Here is a 13,863-nt window from a genome sequence, read left to right on the forward strand (position 1 = left end):
TAAAGTGCTACTTATTTATTGTTGCCCACGAGTATATTCTGAGGAGTCTGCCATAATCTTTCTACTACAGAGCTAAATGAATAAGAAGTATAATATCATACAGAAAAGCGAAATATACATTTTCTTTTAAAACCTGAAAGAGAAGCACAAAATCTCCAATCTACAGGAGGCTACTGATCTAAGCTGAAGCAAGTGTATGAAAGTATAATTAGAAGCACCTTAACATCTATTTTACAACTTGTAGCTACCTATTAAATCGTTTTTTAATATAGTATTAAAAGGCACGAATTTTGGTGTGGAATCCTTCCCATTATCAGTCCCAAGGACCAGAACCATGATGGAGTTTTATGTTCTTACACTGTTATTTTGTGGGTACAAATAGCAAAAATATATCTACATTTCTGTTTGTTAAATGTTCAGTTTGCTAAGCTTTGAGATTTATGATTTTTAAAAATAACATTTTGGGTACCATCTATTGGAAAATCTTTCGCAGAGAGAAAACGTTTTTTTGATGCTTCTTTTATAAACGATCTTAAAAAATGTGTTAGATATTGTTTGCAAAAATTTAAAGTGTAAATGTTTAGCTTTTGAAATTCAGTAAAAGGCACATTTTCTGTGCATTGTTTTACATCAGCAACTCAATGTGAAAATCAGCAGTGCAGTGTCATTATGTCAGCTGTAATTACACCTTCAAGGAAGTGAACAGTACAAGGAGGAGAAAAAATAGGACAAGAGTAGGTAGTTTGATAAGATGTTCGAAGCACACACACCGTTCTTGGGTTTCATCATGCTGACAGCTTAGAGCAGGGAGAAATAATTAAGGATCTGATCCACGGTGACCTGCATTCGATGGACCTCTTCAGACCATTTGGGGGCAGGGAGAGGGCACGTTCCCACTAATACAGGTACGGAGGCTCTAGGACTGGGAAAAATGACAATTCAGAAAAATGTTCAAAATGACAGAGATAACGACTACTTTAAAACAAAATGTGACATAAAGACATTTAAAGTAAGATAGAAGGATTTCAGAACATGTCAGATAAAGGCTAATTTCAAAAATTTCCTATGAGAAAAACAGGTGAAAAACACTTGCATATATACTGTGCTACTCATAATAAATCTTTTTATGTCTTGATTAGTTAAAAAAAATTGTAACATTTTAAAACTTAAACTTAACATCATATACAAGTATTAGGCTGTTGAGCGTTTTAACAAGTATTTTAGTTTTACAACAGCTTGCCTATAAAATGTTTCCTATTGGACATAGACAACTTTGAGTAAATCTTGGACATTTTTCATGAGGCAAAAACCAGTGTGTTTCCAGAATGTTCCTCCTCTTGCATGATATTGGCAGTAAAGATTAACACTGTGGAAATGTAATTGTAATGAAGTAACTGACGCAATAAAGGTTGTTACAAAAAAGTGTACACCAATAGCTTTAGGCTGTCCAACCTTTATTCATCACCAGAAATAATTTCTAATATACAAAGATTTCCACAAAGAGCTGCTGTACCAAAAGGAAATTTTCTTAACAAATAATCTCCTGAATTATGTTATTTTTTCCTGTTATTAACAATGCAAACATACATTAATAACAATTCATTTACAAAAAACACAAAAGTAAACATGGAAATATATCCCTTGTCGCTCCCTCTGCCCAGCCCAGCAGTGCTCTGCACTTCAGACAGTAGCAAGTCTGCCTGCTTAAGTCGTGCCTGTATGAAGGGACTTAGAGTGAGGGGCCTTATTGATCGTCTTCTATGAGTGAAGTCCAGGCATTAGTTCCAGCAGGGTGAGTAGACAGCTGTCCGTGAGCCACTCTACTGGGCCTACATAGCAGGGCTGAGTGGAGCTGGGATGTGCACTTTTGATTTTGATCTCCCCAACATCAGTTCTATTGACCGACGCACTGTCCTGTGCTTTACTTGCCAAGAGAAGCACTTGCCGCGGCCTCGCTGGAAGCCCGGACACAAGCCACCACTGCATTATCCGAGTTGCTGTTGACAAGCTTGTGATGATGAATCCTCCATGGTCTGCTGAGGCCTAGCCCTAATCACTGCTGTCATCTACTGGCAACTGCTGTATCCACTGACCACGGCAATCACAACTTGAGTTATCATGGCCTACAGAGCTGAGAAGCGTTTGTTATCTAGGTGTGTATATGTGGACTACACTCTCCAAAGTTAGACCAAAGGTCAACTTGTGCTGAGTGCAGTCCACTTTTCCATTCGAGGTCAATTCTCTCACACATTTTTCAAAGATGAGAAACTTCTCCCGGCAGGTTATTTTCGGCTTTAAATTAGTATTGATTAGGCTGGTGTCAGTGCAAGTTAACATTATTACATGACGTCATTAAAGTGCAATTTGTTGGGTATAGTGGGTCAGTTTGAGAGAGCCATGTTGGAATTTTGATGTCCATTGTCTAAAAATAATACAAACAAAATGTGCAATAAATACTTGGTACAATTGTGGCCCATTAAGTCTGTGTTTGTGTGTAGTCTCAACCTTGACCATGAACACATAAATGCGTCAAAATAAAGCAATATTTGTTATCATTCGTGGCAGCCCAGGTGTCTTAACTTTATTTATAATCATATTTATTATGTTATGAGGGGCTTACCACTTGATCTTGTGGCACAGGCGTGCTTGCTCCTGTTCTCACTGAGACTAAGAAGAAAAATCTTGATATATCCTGTTTCATCCTGGTGTCCTACAAAGTAGCACCTGTGCATGAATCCAAAGGAAAAGCACATTGATCCATTATTATTCATTTTTCTCTCACAAGTAACGGTCATGTTTCAACTTAAAACTGACCGACTACTCTGAAAAAGGAGGGGCCTGTTATTAAACACAAACAACCAATGGTAAGTGCTGCCATCTAGTGGTTATTACATTAATTGCAACTACAAAAGAAGGCCTTAAAATGCTTCCAAATTTGGCTGTCTCTGTAACGTTCAATGGCATTCCTTACAATTCCATCCCTCAAAAGTCAATATAATACAGCCCAAAGAGTCTTATCAGCCTACACAGCCCAGTGAGTCTCTGTGCGCCCACCATTACTGGATGACAGCATCCTTCTGGCCCTCAGCAGCCTTCTGCCCTCCTCATAGTCGTCCTGGTCCACACTGATCAGCAGGCGGACGCCTTCCGTGCCAGCTGCCATCCTCAGGGAGTCAGTGATGAAGACTCCCTTCAGGGCCTCCAACAGAGCTCCACTTAGATAGTCACCCCAGAAGGCCTCAAGGTTGTCCAGCTCTGTGAACTTGATGTCGCAGACAATGGAACCCAGGTCCCTGGCTCGTAGCAGCGAAGTGGCCTGGCTGAACAGCTCAAACTGCCTCTCGAGTGGCTGCCGCTTGTCTGAGGACACGCCGCTGCGGAGTGCCGACTCATGCTCCAGGTATTCAGCCCGGACACGAAGGCGGATATCTGATAATGGAAGAGGGAAGACGAAGCAGTGGTAGAAAAAGGGGGTGGGTGGAGGTGGAGGGGAGTGAGGGGTGAAATAATGGTAGGAAGAGTAGAGGGGACAAAGTGAATAATGAGGGCAAGGCAAACATACAGTAAGTAAAGGGGGGAGGAAAAAGGAAAAAAGAGAGAAGGGTGAGGAAAGGGAGGAAAAGTTACAGAAGAAGAGAGAAGTGAACAGTGGAAGTCAAATTGGATAGGTCCAGATAAAGGGAGGGGGTCAGGAAGTCAAAATAAAGGGTAGAGAAACAGGAACAAGACAAAATCATTAAATGACAACTCATTTAGATTATCTACACTGGAGCAATACATTAAGCAGGAATTGAAAATAGGGGTTCGAGAGCAAAGAGTTCCCAAAAGGAGACTGTGACCAAATAGGCTGACTAGTGACTGGACTGGAAATCGTGCAGCAAAATACTTCAGGATGTTTCTTTTGATAATAGCCTGTTAGAAGAGCAAATACAATGGTGTAGCAGAGAAGTGCAAACTTAATAATGTAGGGCTCTGGAGCTATACAAATATAGCTATGCCAACTGTGTGCATTCTGGTGCTAAAAACTGCTGCAAGCCCTTCAGAATTTGTTGTGGTGAAAATAAATTTGACATTTTGGAGCATTGAGAGAAATACTCTGCAAATGAACCAGCTGTGTAGTTCATTTTCTTCTCAGGCAATTCCATAATTTCAAGTATTAATGTCAGCTGTAAACTGGCTGGCTATCAGGGATCAGAGGAAACTGATGGATGAGAATTTTTACCCTACACGGTTTACATAAATCATGGCTGTAGAGTTCATGTAATGAATTCATTCAAATTAACTTGCAACCTCCAGCAAATATCATGGTAGGCGTAAGGAAAGCAACTTAGCAGTGTCAAGCCCTGGAGTGGGTTTTTTGTTCCAGCCTGGTGTTTAAACACGTCAGATTCATTCTGATCAACATGTTTAATGCTGACAACAGATAGCTCCCGCAGTTCTGTAGTAACAGGATTGGTGGTCATGCAACAGCACAGCGAGAAAGATCAGAGGATACATACTGTGCTGAGCAAGAGCACCGCTGAGACCGTCCCCCATGTCATTATTCCAGAACTTCGAGTGGAAACCAGCTGCTGACGACTTTTGCTGCAACAAAAATCCACCTCTCGCACTCAAACCCCTTTTAGCAGAGGTAAACAGTATTTACTACTAATCACATCCATTTCTCTAGGAACATTTTCATCAATGTCTCATTGTAAAGCTGTGCAGAAACCTTTTTTCAAACAGTTTTTAAGCCATAATTGCATCTCCTAGTACGCAAAACCCAACCCATCCAAAGCCCCTTTGCTCCTCTCCATCTAACTTTTAAGAAGAGATTTATTAGGTGAAATCATAAGGAGAAAATTAATCAGTAAATATAAAATAGACTTTAAATGTTAAAATAAATGGAAACAATTATTTTTGGAGGAGTGAGAGGCATTATGTCACATAACAGAACTTGTTTTCACGTCATGGAGTTGAACACTTATCAAGGCATGTACCTGGTCAAGTATACAGATTCCACAGATAAATGGCACTTGTTTCAACTCATGAGCTGAGGCTACCCTCCATCCATTCATATTTTGTCTGGGGCTATGGGGAGTGGCGCAAGACTCAAGAGGGATAAGTTTGGAAAATGCCAACATTAGAAATGCAAATGTTGAATTAAGGCATTGATTTTGCATCTCTTAACATTTGTAGGAGAGCGATAACCAAACACCAGCTTTTGCATTCATGCTTCATAAGCCTGTAATTAGATTACTGTGTAAACAGAGGACTGGATCAAAGGGGACGCTTAATCAATAAGATTTAACAAATGCTTAAAATATGCAGGGTTGGAAATAAGATCCAATTGAAAACGTACTTGGAGAAGGAGATCAATCAATTTACACTTCAGTTTGATCGTACAAAAAAATTGATGGCAAAATGTTTTTCTTCATAAGGGCATTAAGGTAAAAGAACATGAGACACTGGAAGTTTACAGGAGTTTCAGACATGTGATGGTGATTTGACAAATTATTAAACCCTGTTTCTATTACAATGGCTTAGGTATTGATCTTAGTCTGTAATAATGTTTCTTCAGGTTCAGGTCCATTGACAATACATCATACAGATACAAGTTTGATACATTATGTTAAAGAAAACCTTGTCATACCACAGATCATGACTGTCCTTGATGGACTTTAAGTGTCTATACCAATAATTCATCCCCCCTTTTCATGTTTGTTTGTTTGTTTTTTTTACAGCATTGATTAATAGTGGACTGCCAACATCTGGTTAAACTAGATCACAAAGACAAAGGAACATTGCAAACAAACCCAAGTATTATTCATTTGTTAGTGCTAGTTATTGGATGGGGAAGTGTACAAAAAAAGGTCCAGTGCAACAATTCCCTGCAGTGCACAATCATGACAAATATGTGCTAATATGTCTAGAGCAGGTCTTAGTTAAATATTGAATGTTGGTGCAACAACTCATAAGGAAGGCAATCAAGAGGCCTCTGGAAAGTGCAGGCCAGAGTAAGAAAAACAATGACAAAACATCTCTTAATCAAACAGGAGAGAAGTTTTATGGCCTAAAAACACCAAAACTGAGGATTCTGCCCTCTATGTTTGACTGCTCATCTCTAGAAATACACTCCCCACTATGAAATGCAGAGGTGGCAGTCTCATGCTGTGGGATGCGTCTCTGCAGCAGGCCCTGTATCGCTTGAGAAGGTAGAGGCTAAATTGAATGCAGCAAAATACAGAAAAATCCTTGAGGAGAACCCACTGTAGTCTGCAAGAGAACTGTGGCTCGGATTTATTTTTTCAGCACAATAACCTATAAATTTGTATGGGTTTTGTTTTCACTTGGACTAAATCCTTGTCTGCGTCAAAAATGCATCCACCGTGACTCAATGTTGTAAAAGAAAAAAAACATAAAAGTGTCTAAGAAGGGGGACATTGAAAACATTTAGCCATTGTACATATCTGGTCTTTGCAAGCATATTGACAAATCATCAGTGACAGGATGTGTTTAAGCAGAATGTCAAATAAGCCATCTATCTCAAAAGGGGGACAAAATCCTGGAGATTAATTACTTGCTTTTACACCCTTTACAATATTCAGAATGGACTTAAATATTAAGTTAACTGCACTTTAACAGTTCGACCTTCTGGATCATTACACTGTGTCAGGGCCATGGCTATGATAAACACCTGCCCTTCATGCAATTACTGTATTTATGGATGGCGTCCATTTCTGCCTTCCCATTTCATACTGAGCAGGATGGAGGTAGAGATAGAGGTACTGAGGGCCATTTAAAATCACAGGAACACAGTGATAGTCATTTTGTTAGGGTTACAGAGCACTTCACGCTTCATCAGACACAGAGACATCCACTTAGACAGGACATTAGGAAGCACAGCTTTCATTTTCTCACTTTAAACACCAAGCCCGTTTGGCTTCCTCCATCTCACCCCACCAGAAAGAAAGAAAAAAAAAGTTTAAGTACCCATTTACGAGGAGTCACTTGGCACGGAGAGCTTCAACTCTTTATCGATCCGTTTTTCTGCTGAACGACTGACCGAGAGAGTGGAGGGTTAGGGGAGTATTGAGAGACAGGCAGACAGAACTTGCTCTTTTCCCCATAGACAAAAATCACTCTCTGAACCATTTTGCGTAGTTTGAGCATTTTGTGTTCGTTCTCTCCCTCTCATTGTGTGTAAGGATACTGTTTTCCTGACACACAGGTTGGTCTGTTTAGAACTGCAAACACAGAGAAAGGAGAGAAAGAGAGAAAGAGACAAGCACAAGTTGGATATCTGTCGACTGGGTTGTTTTTTTCAACATCAAGCAGGCATGGCACAGCACTCACTTCTCTTAGTTGTAATGAGGTTTGTGTCAGGGTCAGAGTCATCAATAGTTGATACTGGCAAGTTAATCAGCTCAGAAATGCCTTTACTGTAGTTCTACAATATAACATGGTCGTGTCTAAGTGGGATGCTTGGGACTAGTCTTACCTTGACCAATCCCCTTACCCTCACCAACCCATTATTAAAGCCCTGACTGTAACATTAATCAACAGTGTCCATTAACCCAAGTAAGGGCCCTCACAAGCACCCCATTTAGATAGAACAAAACTGCTACTGAGCTGAAGGTACAAACACCTTATGGGCATTTGTAACAGCAGTTGTCATTGTCAGAATGAAATTGAGACACTTCACTGAAAATGATCTGAGAGATGAATCATGACAAGAGAGTATTTGAAGTCTGTTTAAATGCTAGGGGCCAGCATTGGACTGAACCGCCCTATCTATCTCTGCTCCCTCTTGACAAACGCACACCCAGGGCTCACACAGGGCACAGAGATAAGATACAGCAGGAGCTTCCTTCAGCAGAGCACTGTTGGGTTATTTTCCTCAGAACTGCTTGAGTAAAAGGTTACATGGGCCCTTTTTAAAAAAAAAAAAAAACAGCTGGCAGCCATTTTAGATTCTCTGAAATGGAACACGGGGCCAGTCGTTACAAAAGGAAGGGTACCTGCGCCAAATTAGCATTTTTATAATTCAAGACTCCAGAGATGGCTTACATGAAGTTTTAGTTAGCCAGTACGATTTGAGTTGACTGAATCTCGAGGCAGACGTTTACAACCAGTTCTATGAAGACTGTGTGAGTGGAAAGAATGGCCCCAAAAGGTTTCCCACATGAGGTGATAACTGGCACTTTCACAAACATGTCCAACATATTTCTGTTTTGTCTGGGCTGGGCTTTACCGCTCCAAGTTAAGCCCATCAGTTTCCTTCACTAAACCCTAACCATACAGCTAATTCAAAACCTAACCCAAGATAACTAACTAAAACAAAACAAAACCATTTGATTACCATAACTTTTTGTTTTTGTTGATGGTATCAGGACCAATTCTAAGTACAACTTAGAAAAAAATTACTAATGTGACTTTGAAAACAGCCAAAGCTTGTGTTGACTTTCTGTGTAATAGAACCATGATTGTATCTGGTGTCAACATCCACCCTCTAACCTGGGCAGACCTCAGGTCTAAGTGTGTATACTGGTATTTGGCCTCTGTATTTTATAGTATTTGAGAATATGCAACATGTAACATTTAAATTGGAAAATAGCACAGTGGAGCATTGAGTGCCTAGCTGCTCAGTTTTAGTCTGCTCAGTCCTTTAACCTGGGTGGTAAATACTAGTTCTCATTAAAATCAGCCTTGTCCTTAAGTTATAACATCAGACACATTTAAGATAAGGTATATTCTATTTTAGCATAGTATCCAACACAATACAAATAATGTCATTAACTTTTGTGTTCCTGTTGTAGTATGCTTACACAGCTACAAACCTGTCTAGGCTGTAAACTGGATGACGAGGGCTTACAATTACTGCTAGGCTTTCATCAAATTGCTTTACTGCAACATAGTTTTATTCTGCAGTGCATCTTCAATGTAATATCTGAATGACAATAAAGAATCAGAGAATCTGAATTTATGATCATGTACTTGTCCAACAAAATAAACACATGCATTGGCCATATTTGTGAAAATGTATCATGTTCACCAGGGTTATTGCCTGCAGAGAATATCAGGAAACTCACAATAGAATTTCACTACATTTATCACCATTGGTATGGTTTTGTGAGATCAGATTATCTTTGAGTTTTCCAGAGATTTTTGCTCTTTGGCATCTTTGCCTTCATCACTGGCTGAAGAAATATTCGGGGCTTACTGCTGAGGACTCTGTCAGTTCTGTGAAACACTGACGCCAACAACCCTTGTCAGAAACAGATAAAGAATCTCAAACAGAATATTTTCTCATCCACAGTGCACAACACCAAACAACAGAACAGGATGATCGTTTTGAGAGCACATTACGTTTTCTGAGGGGGACGGGGTAGGGGGCAGCTACATTATGATACACAAGCATCGAATACAGAGCAAAGTGGCAGCACCAACCCCTGTTGTAACAAGGGGGGGGAGCCTCTTTTACCTTAGGCATCGGCCCAGACTTGTGAGAGCGCGCATGACTGAGCTGATCACACACACTGCAGTGTGTGTGGACAGAGTAGAGTGACAGACTTTTTTGTTTTGTTCCTCAGTCTCCCCCTCTGTCTCCATGATCCACTGTGTCTTAGGTTACTCGATCTGAGTCACAATCCTGAGTCAACCTGGTGGAATCAAATGTGGAGTCAAGACAGCAACATGTTTATAGTCACAGGCACATCACTCATCCTGAATAGCTAAGAGGGGCTGTCTTCATTGTTAGATATTTTTTCAATTGATTCTGAATGATCAGGCCCTTGTTGTATTAAGTATTTCTGACCAACAGGCAATGATGGATGTTCAAAAAATGTTTGAGAAAGTCGGCATGAATGATAAGCAAACTGCACACAAAGAGCAACTGATGTTAGTGTTATCTGAATCTTATAGTGCTTGGTGAAACTAGCATTGACTGATTAAAAGGCAGGCAACAGCTGAAACACGGAACAGGACACAGATAACGGATAATAAAGAGCAGCTTTCCAGAGGAGTAAGACTGTTTTGAACGACTGCTCAAAATCATTGCTCAGGAAGATGCGTGAGGTTTGACAGTTGACTCTTGTGACATCTTTGTATCAAGCTTGGCAATAAAGCAGAAGGGTTGCGTCTAGTGGTGAGTGAACAGCTTCTTTCAGTATAGATTTGACAAAAGGACAGGAGACAACCTACCAGTCCACGCTTTATCAACAGCAGCAGCTGAACACAGTCCAGTGGGTTAGAGAAAAGGTGAAATGAGGGGAAAGGAATGTAACAGAAGGACCAGATGGAGGAGATAGCAGATATGTCAACAAAATTTCCCTGATGTTGATGTTGCAGTTAAGGAGACATCAAAAATTTAAACATAGCCAGAGCATGACAATCAAAAAGAAGATGCCGGTCTGAATGGGAAGTGTGGGCAATTTCATGTTTCATGTCTTACTTGTGTGTCAGACAGTTGAATCACTTGGTGTGAACCTGTGCAATTCAAGGGCCTTGGGACAGTCAAAGTGTGTTGACATTTTACAGGCAAATTCTCTCCACTATGTATTTGTCTGGTACGAACATTTTTGTGTGGCCCGTAGGATCAGTTAGATTGCAGTATGTGGTCTGATTCTTCTGTGTTAGTAAAGTGTCAACCTTTCCAGCTGCTCTTCACACATTTCTCTCTCCTCAGAAGTGTAAGAATAAATACAGCTGAATTTTTGTTTTGTGCTAATTTTCACAAGGAATTGAAAAACACTAGACTCAGTATGCAAGGTTTCAGTGCTGTAAGATCTTTTTCAGATAATTGTTAAAAAAAAAAGAAAGAAAGAAAAGAAAAGAAAAAACTCATACTTGGCAATGCAAACTCCTTAACTCAAGCCATGGTTCAGCATAGACACACAACATCAGAATTAAGGAGACAAAACAGGAAATGTGTTGATGCTGGAGGAGACGTTAAAATATTGAAATTTATATGGTTAACAACAGAAGGAGAAATGGAGAAATGATCTGTATGAGAAAATGGGGGGATGGAGGCAGCATTGAAGGCAAGAGGTGACAAGCTAAAAGAGTGACAGGTTAAGAATGCAGGGACGACACTTACCACAGGACACTTTATGTGATGGTAATGGTAATGGCACTGAAGGCAGTGGCTGGCCCTGTCTGCTTGTTTTCTTGGGCCTACGGCTCCAGCCATTTCCCCTCTTTTTCCTCCTCCTTCTAGTGGATGGCCCAGGCACAGGAGGGTAAATACCTGACAGAACAGGTAGCATTAGTTTGTGGAATTAGGGCAATAAGATAAGAGCAAGGTCAGGGTATCTTTGTGTGAGATTGCTATTGTGTTTGTTTTGTTTTTTTTCTGTTCCTTTTGACCAGAGGGGAACCACTTCGATTTAAACAAAGCACATAGTACACATAGTACACAGAGTACAACACAAGAATGGAGAGGAGGCTGGTGTGTGGTGTAATGTAAAAATGTTACACTGTAAGGAATGATAAACACTGATTTTGGACAGTCAGCCTCCTTTACTAAAAGGTTTGTGGAAACACTGTAGCCTATAATTCAAGTCAGCTAAATACTATACTACAGTGCACTTACCGGCTCTCAACTGCTGTGTGAAAGATGGAAGAGGTATTTCTGTCTGTCTACAGCTGTGTTGCATTCCAGAGACACACACAAACTGTCTGTTCTCTGTTCCATACCTCCGTCCAGTTCTCTCTGGAGATACTGAAAAACATGAATTATAAGTATAGGACTATTAAAACAGGAATGCAGTTATGACGTACACATATAGCAGGCCATTATAGAGAGAGGCAGCAGGCACATCACTCAACATAAGCTCGAAATCTGATCATAAGCACTACTGTGATTCATCCTCACCTGTCCTCCTTTTCTTGTGGGACACTAAAGGCAGCAGATCATGACGGGTGAGGACTCTTAGCAGTTGCAGAAGTGGCTCCAAGTTACCATCACTGAGGTATCCTCGCCTCTCAAGCTCTAGCAACAGCTCAAGGCCACTCTTGGGCTTGTATGAGGCCACTAAGGGACGATGCGAGGCCTGAGGCTTTAAACGCCTCCAGGCCCTCAGCAGCTCAGGGCTTGGGGACACTCCGAGGTCATCTGAATCACCCTCACAGGGCTCAACTGTCCAGCCTGCTGGATCAAGAGGGTGTGGTGCAGTACAGGTTTCATTTAGAAGGAATGACAGCACTTCAATGTCAGTCTCGGTCAGATGAGAACCAACTACTTCAAAGATTTCATGAAGAGACAGCATCCCATAGTAGTTTAGGCACTCTGTTTCATCCCAGTGAAGTGAGTTTGTAAGAGGGTGCCCCTGGTGATGGACTGCGGCCATGATCAGGGCCTGCCTTTGGCCTCTCTTCTCCACCTTTCCACCTGTGTCAACACGGTTCAGAATTATAAATAAATAAAAACAGACACAAACACTACATTAGCAGACATATAAAGCTCTAACCCTCCATCTATGAGGATTGAAAATAACAGCACAGTGTTATTTCTAGTGTTCAATAGCTTGGCCTTACGAGGCTTACAACCCACCAATAAAAATAAAATGCTGTGCTCTACTGCAGTGTAAGATGGTAAATTAAAATTAAAATTTAGTTGCTTTTTCATGAGAATACCACGTACTGATGTAAACTAGGCTTGATCTCCATTTCCTGTCATGCTCTGTATACCTATATTTCCTCGGTGAATTTTGCGAGAATGAAAATGTATCTATTTAGTTGTTTAAAAGGGATGTTCCCTCGACGGCTGATAATACCAGGGTAAGCTACATTCCTTGTAAACTAGCTAACCAAATCCAACAGAGAGCCGCCTGTGCTCTAGCATAAAGCTAACGTTTTCTCTCTGTGTTTCAAGGCCTGTTTTTGCAAGCTCAGCAGTCCTACCTATTGTCGCCGTCAGCTCGACGCTGTCTTGAAACATGCAGTGCAAAGTGTCAGCTGTGAATGTGATATGCCGTCGTCTTTTCCAAAAAACAGCTACAAAAGAAACTGTTTAGTTGCTCCTCGGACGCCTAGCAGCAGCAGCAACAACCGGTGGAGCAAATTACACGTTACGACATGTTACGTAACCAGTCACGTTTCTCTGAGGAAAAAAAAGAAGGAAAAAAAACACACTTCAAACAGCTGTTTAGCTAAATAAATAGGCTCAAATTAACAACTAGCGCCACGCTTGGAGTGTTCTGACATATATAACAGTAATGTTTACCAAGAACAAAAGTTTGTCTTACATTTATTAACTGACATTAACAGACATTTTCTTTCAAGCTAATACCGTTGTTAGCTTACGTTAGCTATAAACGGGCCTTGATAGAGACGGACCCCGTGTCATATCGCTGTTAACACAAAAGGAAACGGGTGTCAAAGTGTTCAATGCATTCTTAAATTGATATTTCAAAATATCAATCAAAAAGACTAACCTTCTTGGTTGTTAGCGTCGGAGTGAGCTGGGAACTCCCACTGGGCCACACAACACTGACAACAGCACAATAACGCAGACGAATGAACCAATCACAGCCCTCGCCTGCACGATGACGTAAGGTCACGTTTTACTGCCACTGATCTGCGGTCAGATTTTTTCTAAGAGCTCCTTATTAAGGGGGCACAACTGAAACAATAGAGCCGATTCCAAGTCGGCTGTTTTAATACTTTTGTCTTAGCTGTATCGCCAAAAAAATAAAAAATAAAATGCATTTTTCTTCCCAAAACATGTCACTTTCCATTCTCCCATTCACTGAAAACATTTAATTGATAGAAACAGTATGCATTAGTGCAAACTCCACACTGCTATTAGTCACATCTGAGAAGCTGTAATCTTGAAAAAAGAAGCAATGTGGCATTTTTCGGTGAAATCCGACCTCGACGACT

At 40.7% G+C, this 13,863-nt stretch overlaps 1 protein-coding gene across 3 annotated transcripts; it reads right to left on the reverse strand.

The window, feature by feature from the left end:
- dedd1 (death effector domain-containing 1) lies at positions 1-13,513 on the reverse strand. Of its 3 annotated transcripts, XR_007814626.1 has the most exons (8): positions 13,416-13,513; positions 12,883-13,081; positions 11,855-12,370; positions 11,573-11,701; positions 11,078-11,227; positions 3,055-3,429; positions 2,621-2,724; positions 1-922 (listed from the first exon to the last, which is right to left on the reverse strand). XR_007814626.1 is itself a non-coding variant. In XM_018672338.1 (7 exons), the coding sequence occupies exons 2-7, from the start codon at positions 12,917-12,919 to the stop codon at positions 2,711-2,713; spliced, it is 1,221 nt and encodes a 406-aa protein (XP_018527854.1). In that variant the 5' UTR covers positions 12,920-13,081; positions 13,416-13,513; the 3' UTR covers positions 1,438-2,710. The 3 variants fall into 3 exon arrangements, 2 of the variants coding, with proteins under 2 accessions (XP_018527854.1, XP_018527852.1); XM_018672338.1 differs by lacking the exon at positions 1-922 and having other exon boundaries at positions 1,438-2,724; XM_018672336.1 differs by lacking the exon at positions 1-922 and having other exon boundaries at positions 1,438-3,429.
- Positions 13,514-13,863: the final 350 nt, after the last annotated feature.

This window comes from Lates calcarifer, linkage group LG15 (assembly GCF_001640805.2).
Source record: "Lates calcarifer isolate ASB-BC8 linkage group LG15, TLL_Latcal_v3, whole genome shotgun sequence".
Lineage (NCBI taxonomy): Eukaryota > Metazoa > Chordata > Actinopteri > Centropomidae > Lates > Lates calcarifer.

Bases quoted from the DNA above. Each gene is read 5' to 3' on its own strand.
- dedd1 (XM_018672336.1), bottom strand. From the start codon at position 12,919: ATGTTTCAAGACAGCGTCGAGCTGACGGCGACAATAG. The intron at 11,702-11,854 runs GTGAGGATGAAT...CATGTTTTTCAG, and splicing joins CCACAAGAAAAGGAGGACAG to TATCTCCAGAGAGAACTGGA. The intron at 11,228-11,572 runs GTAAGTGCACTG...CTGTTCTGTCAG, and splicing joins CACACAGCAGTTGAGAGCCG to GTATTTACCCTCCTGTGCCT.